The sequence below is a fragment of the Hemicordylus capensis genome, chromosome 2 (assembly GCF_027244095.1).
Source record: "Hemicordylus capensis ecotype Gifberg chromosome 2, rHemCap1.1.pri, whole genome shotgun sequence".
Taxonomy (NCBI): domain Eukaryota; kingdom Metazoa; phylum Chordata; class Lepidosauria; order Squamata; family Cordylidae; genus Hemicordylus; species Hemicordylus capensis.
This window is the reverse complement of record NC_069658.1, coordinates 412756423-412771808: the sequence shown is the minus strand read 5'-3', so window position 1 is coordinate 412771808 and position 15386 is coordinate 412756423. Positions and strand designations below refer to the sequence as shown.

The 15386-nt window shown below is 39.4% G+C and overlaps 1 protein-coding gene across 5 annotated transcripts in view; it reads left to right on the top strand.

Annotated features, from left to right (window-relative positions):
- The window catches only part of HELZ (helicase with zinc finger), a 236890-nt gene that overhangs the window by 31024 nt on the left and 190480 nt on the right, over positions 1-15386 (top strand). For 3 of the 5 annotated variants that reach the window (XM_053295358.1, XM_053295360.1, XM_053295359.1), the window contains exons 2-4: positions 5414-5641; positions 6940-6976; positions 12366-12490. In XM_053295358.1, the coding sequence (XP_053151333.1) occupies positions 5432-5641; positions 6940-6976; positions 12366-12490 (372 nt within the window). In that variant the 5' untranslated portion in view covers positions 5414-5431. Of the gene's footprint in view, positions 1-3172; positions 3273-5413; positions 5642-6939; positions 6977-12365; positions 12491-15386 lie in introns of those variants that run through there. The other 2 variants (XM_053295362.1, XM_053295357.1) reach the window with 1 other exon arrangement.

Below are 15386 nucleotides of genomic sequence, written 5' to 3'. Positions count from 1 at the left end.
GGCAACATATAGTCTGTAACATATAAGCTCTCCCAGGGTGATAGGAACAAACACATCAAAGAGCAAAGAGTTTTAGAGACAGTCAAGGGAGGTTTTTGTCTTTGATGGGCAGGGGGCATTAGGCATTACCAAATGCTGAGCAGATGTGAATGCTTTCCTTTTGGTTCAGTAGTGGGATGACATACCATATTTAAAATGTGAATCCTTCAGAAGATGAGCTGCCTGTCCTATTGTTTCAGCTGTGGTTTTTCCAAGGATTTATCCAATTTAATATGAAAAAACTGGGTTGCTTTTAGCTCTGTCAGAACTACTCTAGGGCATGATTTGGATTAATAAAAGTCTTTGGGCTTTGGAAGATGTCCCCCCCCCAAATTGCAGTTAAATCAAGGAGATAATTTGGCAAACCATATATTCATAGCAAATAGTCACAATGCCTTTTGAAATGTAGATCTACAGGGGACTTGGGGCAGGTTGTGAAAAATGCACTTTTAAACTTTTATGTGACTAAAATCTATGTATTTCGTCTAATTCTCTTTGTAAAACCTTTTTATTTCTCTTAGATATTCATTTACAGACATGTTCACAAAACAAAATTTTTGATACCTCATTCAAACACTAGAAAATTCAGTATTGTAAGATTGTAAATATTTGTAAATTTTGGGATTGTAAATATTTGTGCTAATGTATTTTTGTGACTTTTTGCTGGAAAAGTTAAGGATACCATTTTTAAAGTTGCTTGTGAATAGCGTTAAGATGGATCAGAACTGGTGTCACTTGAGCTAACTTAGTGCAACAAGTAGTGTGTGTGTGTGTGTGTATGAAATGGGCATTCAGTGTTTTCAGATAAATTGTATTAATTAGTAATTTTTATTAGAATATTGTTTGACATTGACATTGACTTTATGTATATGATACAAGTGTAGTTTGCTAGTCAAGTTTTTCAGATAATTGACATTAGGTTATACATCTGTTAATTTTAAATAGAGTTTAAATGAATTATAAGAAGTTTAGCTTTGCTGAGTATGGCATATGAGTCAGCCTTTGGTTAGAATAAAAAGGCACTCCTTTGGAGCCAGGTGTGCAGGCACATCATAGCTCTGAAAGTACAGTTAGTTTTGTAAATAATAAAATCTTCCATTCTTTCTATAATGATTATATTGATAGTATAGTTGTCATTTACAAATTACAACAGATCAAGTGATTGGGTAAGATTTTGCAGATTAAAAAAAGAAGATGATAAAATAGTTGTAACCAGTCATTGAAATAAAGGCAAAAGACAAATGACTTCAAATCTCTACACAACTGAAGATTTGTAGAAAATATTTTATTTTATTTATATTTGTCTTTATGAAACTGCCTTTTGCCAAACAGTCTCAAGGTGGTGTGCAATATAAAACCACAACATTAAAAACATAGTTAAGAGCCCAGTTTTAAAACATAACACAATATAACTGCAGAGACAATCCAAATCCCCTTCCTAATCAAAGGGCCTGTCTAGCTTTCAAGTGCTGAGGAGGCTGGGAGGGAGGATGTCATGCAGGCCTCATCAAGGAGGCCATTCCAGAGACTGGGGGCAATGTCTGAGAAGGCCCTGTCTCATGTGCATAACAACCAGGCTTCACCTGGTAAGGGGAGTGAAACAGCTCCCCTGATGACCTTGGCAGTTGTGTAGATAAACTTGGAAACAGGTGGTCCTTCAAATATCTAGGACCCAGACTGTTCGAGGCTCTAAAGGTAACAAACAGTACCTTTAATTGAATCCAGAAACATATTGGCAGGCAGGGCAACAGTTTCACTATAGAGATAACCTGATCAGTTAAGACAGCCCCTTAACAGCCAGTGCACAATGTGGCAACCTCAGATAACAGCCAGGTTGCCACATTGTACACTAGCTGCAGTTTCTAAATATCCTTGAAGGGCAGCCTCACATTGCAGTAATTTAGGTGTAGCATGACTAGGAGATATTAGTTACAAAAATGATATTGGTTAGAAATTGGAAAATCTGCATATATCAGTGGTCTGTTTCTGGACAGATGGTTACGAAGGACAAATGCTGAAATAAGAGCATCTCCTTCTCTGTTTGTTTTTAGGAGGATGCAGAAGGCATACCTGTTTTCCCAGGTTTTCAACTGAAATTTTAATTTGTTTTTGTTTGTTGAGATTTTTTAATCTGTTTTATGAATTGTAACTGTTTTATATTGTTTTTATATTCTGTCCTAACTTGTACACCACCTGGAGACTTCTATATCAGGTGGTACAGAAATTCAATAAATAATAAAGAAAGACAGAAGGAACTCTGGTTAGTGGTAACTGAGCAGAGGGCTGGAGGAATTAACATTCAATAAGTGGGAGAAAATGGGCTGGGGAGAGAAGGTGTGTGACCCTGTGGCTTGTTTGGGAGCAGTGCTCCCTCTAAGAGGGATTCCCAGATGTTGTTGACTTCAACTCCCATAATTCCCAGCCAAAGGCCATTGCAGCTGTGGATGCTGGGAGTTGTAGTGAACAACATCTGGGAATCCCTCTTAGAGGGAACAGTATTTGGGAGTATTAAGCCTAGGCCCTCAAGATGCTGAGGCTATTCACATGCACTTGCAAAACCGGGCTAATGGAGCCCAGCCCAGTTTTGCATGTGTGTGTGAAACACCGGGAATTGGCCCGATCCCAGAGGCTACATGGCAGCAAACCTGCCTAAGTAGCCTCCCTTTAAAATGAGCCTCCCTTGAAAAATGAGCCTCCCTTTAAAATAAGGGAGCAAGCGCTCCCTTAACCTCATTTATTTGATCATGTGTCAGCTGCGGCTGCTTGCACATTCAAGGGAGAGGGGGGATCTCAATAATGCACTGCACACTTGCGCGGTGCATTATTGGAGCTCCGAGGGGTGGAGTAACGCCCGGCGGTGCTTCCCTGCAACATGACCCCTGGAGCTGCAGGGAGCATCCGCCAGGTGCCAGTCTGGGCTGGCCATCCGCCTGTCCAGGAAAACACAGACGATCATCTGCAGGGAGGGTACGTGTTACCCACTCTCCACACAAACCACCCGGAGCTCTTCTCAGGGATCGTGAGAAGAGCTCCACTGTTGGCTCATTGCAGCTGATGGTGTACTTCCAAGTAAACTCATGTAGGATTGAGATGGTGTAAATGTCAAAATTAATGTGTCTTTAATTTAAAATAGATTTCAGAAGACTAGTCTAAAGGGCAAATTCTACCAATGATACAGAAAACAAAACAAAACAAACAGCAGCAGCAACCAGAGAGTGTGAAAAGTTAAATGGGTAATGAATTTACTTAAACTTGAATTGATTAATCACTTAGGGGTGAGAGTCAAAGGCATGCTTGTTTATTTTTTTTTAACCTGTTTTGGTTCTGGTGTGTTAAGTATAAAGGGAAACAGGGAAAAACATTAAAAATGCCTTTTCATATTTGCAATGTATTAAAGCTTTCGTGTGTTAAATTGTATGTAGCTCACACTTTCTTTCTTCTCCCATAATAACCTGTATTGAAGTGTTGGTAATATCTAAATTTATTTAATATTGATTAGTCATTGGGAAGGCAAATATTAATCAACATTTTAACTGGTTCACAGTCCTAAAAATGTATCTTAGCAATTCAGCATAAAATATTCTTGCAGCTGCTGTGAGAGTACAAAAATATTTCATTGGAGTGAGGCAAATTATCAGCTGATGCAGGTGGGGTGTGTGTGTTTTGTTTGGTCAAATCACTTATATAAAGTTGCTATTAATTAATTAATTAATTAGATTTATATACCGCCCTTCCAAAACGGCTTAGGGCCAGATTTTTTCTCTGTTTACGGGATAACATCAGTTTTCCAGCTGGTGTAAAAGACCGATTATCACTGGTTCTGCTGTCTTCTGTCCCTCTTTATTATTGACCTCTTCCGGACTTTTCTCTTAAGATGCCAGAAACCTTAATTGGGAAAGAAAGTGTCACTGAAAATTAGTATTTGCAGGAGGAGACCCTCAGCTCCCGTTATTATTTATTTATTTATTGGATTTATATACTGCCCTTCCAAAATGGCTCAGGGTGGTTTACAAATTAACCGCCCTGAGTTAGTGCCAGGGCCATTTAATTCAGGGGAGAAAAAGGGGATCCTGCACTCTTAGTACCCCTGCAAAGGGCATGGCATGTGAAAATCTCAGAAGGTAATATCCTGGCTTTAACAGTCGCAGCATTTTACTCAGAATTAAATGCAAGCGTGTGAACTTGTGCTACTGAAATCAACTGGATGTAAAAATGGATATAAAAATCTGCCAGGGATGGTTTAGGTCTCGGAAATCCTGCCAGTGCAAGGGGAATATCTAGCTAACTTCAGAGGATCTTTCTGGATCAAATAACAAGAGGTCGTGGTGGACAGCTCGTTGAAAGTTTCAACTCAATGTGCGGCAGCTGTGAAAAGGCCAATTTCATGGTAGGGGTCATTAGGATGGGGATTGAAAATAAAACTACTAATATATAAAACTATGGTGCAGCCACACTTGGAGTACTGCGTACAACTCTAGTCACCATACCTAAAGGAGGACATTGTAGAACTGGAAAAGGTGCAGAAGAGGGCAACCAAGATGATCAGGAGCCTAGAGCACCTTTCTTATGAAGCAAGGCTACAGCATCTGGGGCTTTTTAGTTTAGAGAAAAGACTGCGGGGAGACATGATAGAAGTCTATAAAATCATGCATGGTGTGGAGAAATTGATGGAGAGAAATTTTCTCCCTCTTGCATAACACTAGAACCAGGGGTCATCCCATGAAATTGATTGCCAAGAAATTTAGGAATAAGAAAAGGAAGTACTTTTTTCACATAACACATGATCAACTTGTGGAAATCTCTGCCATAAGATATGGTGACAGCCAACAACCTGGATGGCTTTAAGAAGGGTTTGGATAACTTAGTGAAGGAGAGGTTTATCAATAACTACTAGTTGGAGGGCTATAGGCCACCTCCAGCCTCAGAGGCAGGATGCCTCTGAATACCAGTTGCAGGGGACTAACAGCAGGAGAGAGGGCATGCCCCCAGCTCCTGCCTGTGGGCTTCCCTGTGGCATCTGGTGGGCCACTATGTGAAACAGGATGCTGGACCAGATATGCCTTGGGCCTGATCCAGCAGGACTGTTCCTATGTAATTTCTCTTGGTGAAATAATGCTGATGTTTGCAGCAAAAGGGGAGATGTTGAACTAACTCTCCCTCTCCAATAGTCTAGCCTTTCTTATCCCAGTTGCATGACATAGATAATGATATTCATGGTGCAAATGGGCACATTACGGGCGGGGGGGGGGGAGGGCAGAAGTTTAGCATGCAAGAGGGGTCCAAATGGTGGGTGCCAGGCAGTAGCATTCTAAATGTAGATGTGTTTTTGTGTTAAAGCTAACCTCCATTTGAAACCCCTCCTGATTCATATTAGGATTCCTGTTGCTGAGTCATGGCAGACAGAAGACCAGAGAAGTCATGTGAACAAGCATGTGAATCACTCAGACAGCAGGATTACGAAGTGGCGGTGAAGCACTGCACGGAGGCCCTCTTTTCCCTCAGCCAGTACCCTCCCACTCACTTCCCAGAAGCATGTCAGGCTGAAATCGACCGCATCAGAATTGAGAGTCTGCTCTATAGAATTGCTTCTTCTTTACAACTTGTGAGTGTGATGTTTGCAATGGGAATAAATGAAAGGAATGTAATGTTATTGCATGAGTAAAAGGGACATATAAAGCCTTTTTCAACATCACACCATCCTGCTGTGCCCAGCAGGTAGCTCTTTTGTTGACTTGTTTATATTTACCCATTGGACTATATAATTAGGGTGGATGCTTTACTAGCTCTGCATGCTCTTAGCTTTCATAGGAAATGGACACATACTGTCCAATCATACTCTGTTTTGTACATACAAGTGATATTCTGTTCTTCAGTCTTTCTCATTTAAATAGTTGGAGTCCTGTGTCCTCATGGGAGATACTGATTCAAGAGAGGGAGATAGATTGATTTGCACTGCCTTTGGTCTAGGGATTGCTGGGGCTGAGGAGGTTTTAGAACAGTGTGGGTGCATTGAAGGTATCGAAGAGAGGCAGTAGGAGACTGTCATGATTTGTTGAAAAATATGTGGCAAATGCATCCTCTTTAATGTAGGTTCTGTGTTTCAGTCTTTATGCCAATGTGGCTTTACTTAAATCAGTGGTAAGACTCGCATTTATAATTAGTTCATCTAAATTTTAATCTGTTCTCGCAGGTTTTAGGAACATAGGAAGCTGCCTTATACCAAGTCAGACCATTGGTCCATCTAGCTATTGTCTACCCAGACTGGCAGCGCCTTCTCCAGTGTTGCAGGCAGGAGTTTCTCTCAGTCCTATCTTGGAGATGCCAGGAAGGGAACTTGGAACCCTTTGCATGCAAGGGGAATATCTTACAGTGCGCACACATGTCTCCCATTCAGATGCAAATTAGGGCAGACCCTGCTTAGCAAAGGGAACAATTAATGCTTGCTACCACAAGACCAGGTCTCCTCCCATAGGAAGAGATTTTGGACGCATCATTTTAATGCAAAGTGAAATAATCTGCACAACAGGCTGGTAGCAGTATGAATTTAAGAATGGATAACAAGTCCTGTAGTTGCATCTGAGTATTATAGGCCCACCCATATATATGTCCTTTGTTATGAACACAAACTGTGGCTTTTATGGAGAAAAAGGCTGAGTTCTGTTTTTCTTTTAGATCCATATTTGAATTTCAGTTTGTATTACCAGCTGAATAAGTGTGTATAAAGTCCTGTTGAAATCAGTGAGGCTTATGTACACATGGCTGTGTTCAGGATTGCTGACAAAGTGCTGCTGAATAAATCACATTTTCTGTTTAGAGGAATTTCTGTTTAATGAATTAAGAAGCAAATATACTTGTCAGTCCTATGTGTTATGTCTAACCATTAATTTTCCATTTTTGCAGAAAAACTATGGGAAGGCAGATGAAGACTGTAGGCATGGTATGCATGTTTAATTATTTATTACAATTTATAGCAATATGATCAGTTCTCTGGAACTATGAGCATTCACAAACCAATAATATTTATAATATAAAAAAATATAAATAAAATAAAAGTTATTCCTCTAGTGAGGTGAATTTTGTCCAGCATGGAAGTGGTGGTGTTGTGGGTTTTTTTTTTTTTGGTCATTTTAAAAAATGCAGTATTTCTTCATAGAATATGTTTGGTAAGCATCAGTAATGTAATGGCATTGTTCGTGTAGAGAAAGAACCGGTCTTCCTAATTGTAGAAATTGTAGGAAATATCTAGTAGTCAAAAAGAATCACTATTATGTCTCCTGTAGTGATTGTAAGGCTTTAGGGGAGGACTAGGTCTCAAACAAGAAAAGTTTTTCAAAAGATCTCTGAACTCATAAGGAGGTTCCAACCTAGAATTGGTATGTTAAGGGATGCCAAAGGACAGATAGTTACTGATTCAGAGAAGAACAAACAGAGATGGAAGGAGTATACTGAAAATCTGTACAGCAGGGACATCAGCATCCAAGATACTCTGGAAGATATTCCCTACTTGCAAGAACTTTTAGTACAGGAAGAAGAAGTTAGATCAGCACTCTGGTCATTACCAAGTTGGAAGGCTACAGGAATTGATGGAATATCTCCAGAAATATGGCAGGCAACAGATAAACTAATGACAATGGGTACAGCAACCAGACTCAGAATTGATAATGAAGACATGGAAGTGGTGGATAGCTTCTGCCTTTTAGGAGCAACCATAAACAGTAAAGGATCCAGCAGTCAAGAAATACGCTACAGACCAGCACTTGGTTGCAATGAAGCCTTGGAAAGGATATTTAGATGACAGGACATGTCTATACCTACAAAGATTAGAATAGTTTGGACAGTGGTTTTTCCCGTGACACTCTATGGAATAGAAAGCTGGACTTTGAAGAAGCAAGATAGAAAAAGTATTGGCGCTTTTGAACTTTGGTGCTGGAAAAGATGTCTGAGGATACCATGGACAGCAAAGAAAACAAACAAATGGATCATAGAACAAATCAATCCAGAATTTTCACAAATGACCAGGCTCAAACTCTCGTAATTCGGACACATTATGCGAAAACTCAGCTTCCTTGAGAAGTCCATAATGCTGGGAAAAGTTGAAGGAAAGAGAAGAAGAGGACGTCCAACAGCAAGGTGGATAGACCTGATTACGACATCAATGAATGCACCACTGAGAGACCTTAAAGGCCAAGTTAAAGACCGATAATCCTGGAGAGAATCTATGTGGTTGCTAAGAGCCAACACTGACTTGATGGCATTTAATCAATCAATCAGGTCTCACTTAGAGCAACTGCTGGGAGGGTGGGCCTTTCCTAATAAGGGGAAAAGCTGGGAAAAAATAAAACAGAAGGACCAATCCAGAGGACTGGGTGAGTTCAACACACACAGCCACTAACAGAAGAAGAGAAATCTTTCTTGTTCAGTCTGTCCCAAGGGTGCCCTAAGAAAGCAGCGGTCTGAGAAGCTGCTGAGGAATTGAGAGGCTGGAAACAGCAGGAATTCTCCTGCTAGTGAGTAATAGAAGAATAGGGACCAGTTCTGTTAGACATTTGAGGGAAGTTATTTTCCTTTATTGTATTGTTTGCATCTGAGTTGCCTTGTTAGTGAAACTTTCTCTCTCTTACAACCTGCTTTATGAAGATCCAATTGTTCTTATTGCATACCCTTGTTTTTCTTTTAAAGTAATAATAAACCCTTGTTGGTGAAGTGTGCTACTCTTCATTTTGGGTATGCCTTAGTCACATGCTTTTGAAGGCCTAGGACTACTCCGCCCTTTTAGAGAGGGCTTTGCCACTTTACAACCCCCATCCCACCTGGAATCTTATATGGAGAGACGGTTTTCGCACAGCAAAAGTGGATAGTGGCAGCCTATTGTAAATTCCTTACAGACAAGGATTCAACCCCAGTGAATCCCGCCTCAGCTCTGGCTTTGTTAGGAACTATGACATCTCCCTTCTCTCTCCAATGTTCACTGCTATTACAGTTCAGTCACACTCTGATATTAGATTGAGATCAGTTTAATGTAAGTATGTAGTTAGACTCCGTATCCTTCAAGTTGTGTAGGATATTGCAGAGTCCTTTATTACAGCACTGAGAGCGACTTTGGAAGAATAATGTGAGCAGATGGCCCCAAATAATGTCCATATGTAGCTGTGTGCAGTTGACTTAACTTGCATTTCCTGTGATCCTGTCAAACTTGTTCTGTTATATACTCATTCTGAAATGTTTGCCCTCACAAGTTGTCCTTGGAGGTAAAAAACAAAAAACTAGCTTAGCCTAATACTCAGTCTCTCAATTCAGATATTTGGAATTCTGTTCTCCTCTGATCAGATAATTAGGCTGTGGGTTTTAATTGGTAGATTAATAGCTAACAAATTAAAGCTTAATTGGGGATCGGTTTTAACTGACTGCAAATCAAAGGATACTTTTTCTTTTTTATGCTGTTTTGGTTGTGGTGTGTTGTTGTAATAAAAGAAAAAAGGCATTTATTTCCATTCCCTCTTAACAATTATCAGCAGTTTTTTGTTTATTAAACTACCATATTTTACTATCCAACCTTTTGATATTTTGGTAGCAATCAAATCTATTTATACTTACTTGATCTATTTAAATATAATTGGTGTAGAGGTTATGTAAAACTAACATGAAATATTAGTATGTATTGGAACAATGTTCTGTCAAAATATCATGAAGAATACTACCATGGTATGGTAAAATATGGTGAAAGCAATCAGTAGTGGTGGTTAAATCTAATCCAGGTATCACTGCTATTATGATAGTTTGAATGCATTTCAAAAGAAGAGTTTCACATCAGTTGATATACTAAGAATTGGTTATGCAGATGTGTTGAGGTTTAGTGATGGACAATCAGTGTCTTCCAATGGATGAGTTAACTGCAAAATTAAATGCTATTCCTCCCACAATGGTTTCAATATTTCCACTTGAGAAGTGTTATTATGCAGAATAGAGCCAGCAGAGAAATGGCTTCTCTTATAACAACTTTAGAAGTGATGTATGAGAGGAGCAGTTGGAATGGAATTCTGTCTCAAATTTACCAGAGTTTGTTTAATTTTGGAAATAACAGTAATAGTTTTAAAGATTAGTGGGTGAAATATTGAGTTTGCAAACTATTTGTACAAAAGGTTCTGCTTTTTTTGCCTCATATGAATATCAAAGAAAACCAGTATAAAATTGTATACCAGTGGTATCTCACACCATATCAATTATATAAAATGTATGGAGGTGATAATTGGAAACCAAGGCAGCTTTTGAACACGTCTGGGAGCAATGGAAAGCATCCAGACTAGTTAGTCACGACTAAGCACCACTGGGAAATCAATGAAACAAGCCAGTCATTGCTAACTTGTCCCATTAATGTTAATGTTGTTCAGTGTTTGGCGATAAAGCATTTTCAGATAAAAATTAGATATTTTAGTTAATTGTTATATTCCTAATTAATGAAGAACAAGAAATAAAAAAGAATAATCATTTGGTTCCAAGGAAGATGACTAAACTATCTTTGTTTTAATCATTTAAGAGCCCTGCAGGTAAAAATAAATAAATCATAGAATTGGAATGAGGCCTGATGAATTTATTTCAAGGGTCAACAAAATAAATCGCTCAGAGGACCTCTTTTATAGTTTTAATAATGCATGAGGGCTGTATCTCTGTGCATGGCAGAACACACACACTCTCTCTCTCTCTCTCTCTCTCTGTGTTGAGGTGGGAGGAACTCATGTAGCTGCCTAGGATGAAATGAGAGAAAAGATTTCCACATTTTGGGGTGTGCTGTAGAACCTGGGATGGAAAAGGGTCAATGACAGCCTCAGATAATGGCAACATTTGTGGACCCTTAGAAGTCTATAAGATTCATTAGAGATCATTTAACTGATTTAAGTTCCAAAACACATCAGAATTCAGAACTGTCATTTCAGGTTTCGCACAAAATACATCACAGAAGAGATGCAATACCTCTGTTAGTTGCACTCTGGTGCTCCTTCTATATACAGATTATGGATAGCCAATTGTGGATAGCATTGCCATAAATTAGGCACTATTAAGTCCTACTGATTTCAGTGGGAGTGTTAAGTGCCCTAACTTTGACTGGATTATGATCTACTTAAACAGAGGTGGCATCATGTATCAGTTAGGTTGAATATGGGCCTGAAGGCTCATGGCCATTGGAAGGCCTGCCTGGCCAAGTCTTGAAGCCCTTTGATATCTGCTGCTGTTGATTTCTGTCTGGTAAGCCTAACCACTGAACCCTGACAATGGACAGCAACAGCAGTAGATGCTCCTTCAGTGCCACCACCTATAGTTAGAGTGGCAGTGCTGAAGGAGGAGCATCAGTCTGCTTTCCTTCTAGCTTTTCTGGGTGGTTGAGCCTCGTGTGCATTCTTGCTGGACTCCAATACCCTCCAGTTGTGAGTAGCCTTTGTGGAGAGTTTAACTGGGCAGTGGGTGGAGGCTCTTCCTTCAGCAGTGCCACCACTGCTGCCATGCTGAAGGAAGAATGACCATCTGCTGCTCAGTTAGGTTTTCTAGTAGCTAATCATCAGTGGTGCATACCATAGAGAGATGGGGACCTAGTGCAGGGCTTTGCTCCAGAGCCGCCTGGTAGTAAAGTATTAGCATGCCAATATTTGTTTTCATTCATTTATTTATTTATTCATTCAAAAGATTTCTATGTCACCATTTTTCATATATGAATTTGAGGAGGCTTACAGCAAAATTTGCTAAAAAACACAGTATCACTATAGAGTGTAATATTGCCTCTGCAATCCTCCATCGCCTGCAGTTCTGAATTGACTTTGGTTTGTGAATAAGTGACCAAACCTTATATTATTGAATAGAGAGTGGAGAATTTATATTCTGATTTTGTAAATGTATTTTTTTCTTATCAAAATTTAGCCAGTATAGACATAGAACAAATGATAGCTCAGAACATTGACTTGAATACAGCTGCTCTGGGGGAAAGCAGTTTTTGATTACTGCCTTTGGGTGCAACTGGGAATGTCTTCTATGCATCCTTTGTTGAAATGGAGTTGTACAAGAGCATTTGGTTAGTAGTGGACTTGCACAGGGAAGATTCATCAGGGATTGTCCTCTCTGAGTATAGTATTATGTTTAAGTTCAAAGCAACCTGGAAAGTGTGATACAAAATTAAAGTAAATGGAAACTGGGGAGTGAGGATGAGAGAATATTTTATATTCATTGCATCTGAAAGAAAGGACTTAATTTTACTTCTGTGAAAATGAGGCAAACTGGGGTGGCTTTTGTTAAACATTTGCTTCATTGTGGCAAGTAATGGGATCTGGTTTTCATTGCAGTGCTGGGAGAGGGACTGGCCAAGGAAGATGACACTTTCCGTGCTGTGCTTTGCTGCATGCATCTTAAAGGGAAACTGCAGATTGTATCTAACCTTCTTTCTAAATCACTGATGGGTGAATCATTGGTAAGTGACTCTCAATTATTTGTATAGTTTTTAGAAGAAAGTCTACTTTAAATACGTAACAAAATGCTTAGATAATCACATTTCAACACTAAACTGATTGGTGTTGAACTCCTGGAGATGTAAATCTTTTAAGATATTAAGATGTTTGTAGATGCTAATTGGCATTGAATATCCAAGGAATACCAAATAATGTTTCCCATATGCACATTAACCAATAAGGCATGCACATTTCCAATTTTTATTCCTACATTTTAGAGCTTTAAACCTAAGTTCTCAATGAATAGGCTTCCATTGAATGATGTTAGGTGTCTATAGCCTCACTTTCCACTTCTGCTTATTCTGGCCTCAGATTAGAGCAGGGAGGATTTACAGCACTATCCAAGCAGCACCATCACCCCTTTTCTCCTCCCCCTCACAGAGAACTCCATCCGAGCACTCTTTAATGTCATTATCAGTGGCCAAATTGTTGCCTTTCCCCTTGCATCAAGAAGTATCTCAGGCTCTCCCCCCGCAATTTTTGCTTGTCCTTTAAGTTGTCCCACCAGGGTCTGGCACATTAGCAATGTGACTATGCGCCTAGATTTCTTTTGGCTTGAGTTGCACTCGATAGAGCTGCACCACCACTCTCTGGCTCTTTCAGGTAATGGCCTTCTAGGTGTGTATCCCTACTGGATTTACTATAGAGCAGAAAGCATGGTAGAGTTAATATTTTAAACGTGTAAATTAATGTCTGATATTAATGTAAATTAATGTTTGATATTAACTAATATCAAATCCTTTAAAGATAAGAACGCATCGAGAGGGTTTGTTTTTTAAAACAAAATTGCTTGTTTAGTTCTCTGTCACAGTTCAAGGCTTCCGTTCTCCCCTTTCATATTTTGATTCAGCAAAAGATAAATGCATAGTCTTAATGTTAGATTTCTAAATGGAGAAAAGTGCTTCAGCTACCTTGCCAGAATTTGAATCAAATTCCTCTTGCCCTTAATCTTATTTCTTTGGTTCTATTTAAAGAATTTCCCCATATGTTCAGGGTTTTAAATTTGCCTCATGTGAACAGATGTGTCAACTCCTAAGTTAGTTGTAAGGTTGGGAAGTAACATGTTCTTTTCCTGTAAAATGTTCATAATGTGTATTCTAGCAAAGGGTAAAGGCTTGATGAATATGATCATCTTAAATTATGGTTTACATGCTTGTGAACAAACCACAGCAAGCCTCAGGCCTGTGTGCGCTACATCCTCTCTCCTCAAGTGAGGCAAATTAACCATGGCTCTGTGTTATGTACTCAGGGAATTGTGGTTTGTTCTAACTCTAGTTTAACAAACCAGGTATCAAACTGCAGCTTGTTAGTAATTATCTGAATCATGGTTTAGTTGATCATCGAAACTGGGCCAAGGATCCAGCACACATTTCTTATGAAATAAAAGAAAGTTTGTTTTGTTTGTTTTGTTTTTAATGTGAATGCTGATTGTAGACTTACTTTACATAAAAATGCATGAATAATATTAATCAAAAATATTTTTGTTGACTTATAAACAGTTGCCAAAGATTAAAAAATCACACTTTTACAAATAGTATTGTATAGAAGATGTGTGTATGCTAGGGATGTGCAAAGTGGTTCGATATCGAGCCGATTTGGATGTTAGACCTCAAACTGAACTGGTCCCTATTCTGTCTGAGGTCAAACTGAATCTCTCGGGCCAGTTTTGGCCCGGTTCGAGGGTGGTGGGTTCGAGGGTGGCAGGGGGTGTTAAAATAGTGTAAAGTAAGGAATTACTTACTGCCAGTGGTGGCTGTGGTAGCCTTGGGGGTGCTGCGGCGGCCCTGTGTGTGCGTGTGTGTCTGGTGGCTCTTCCTCCCTCAGAGTCTCCTCGTGCCAGTTTGGCCTGTTTCGGGGACATTTTGCCCCTCTGCATGCATGGCAGCCATTTTGAGGTTGCCAGGTATGTTCATGAGCCATTTGCATGATCACGTGGTCACATAAATGGCCCATGTGCATGCCCGGTGGCCCCTGAAATGGCTGCTGTGCATGCAGAGGGCCAAAATGGGCCACACCAGCCCCAGGAGACTTGGGGGGGGGGCAGCCTGGGGGCAGAGCTGCCGCAGCACCCCTCAAGACATCCAGAGCCATTGGCAGTAAGTTATTCCTTGCTTTACACTATTTTAATGCCACCTTTGAACTGTGTCCTGACAGCTCAAATTCAAGCTGAGCTGGGCCCCCTGTTTGAGGGAGCAAAACCAAATATTTGTTCAGCTCGGTTTGGATCTGAACCGGGAAAATTGGTTTTGTGCACACCCCTAGTGTATACCAAAATTATAATTACTTACAAAAATACACAAAAACATACCTTAAAAAACTTTTAAATGAATTTATTTAAATAATAAAATATCAAAAAGATGAATAATATTATTGTTTGAATGAGGCTTGTTTTGCCAAGGTTACTCCAGATTTCTAAAACTGTTCTTCTGTCTCCCATTTCCAACTTTTACATAAGCTGTCAGTTCTGCCATTATGGCAAAAGTTATATATATTTTTCATTATGCCAACATAGGTTTTTCTGCTAGCTTCCAATATTTTGCAAAACATAACCTGACAGCAACTAACATGTAAGATAACAGTTCAACAGTTTCACATGTCTGTTAAAACTAAACAGTTTTTATAGTTAAAAGAAATGAAAACTATAATAGTTACTGAGGACTATAGGAATAAGCTATAGGATACTAAAATATTTTATAGTCTGAAAGAGGTTAAAACTATAAAAATTCCCAAAACCTATAGAGATAAGATCTGCAGAATTATAAAAATTGCCATAGGACTAAAACCTATATGGATAAAGCTATAGGGAGTTATAGAGTTAGTCTAAAGGTTTAAAGATAAGGCTAAGTGCTGTATCGGGTC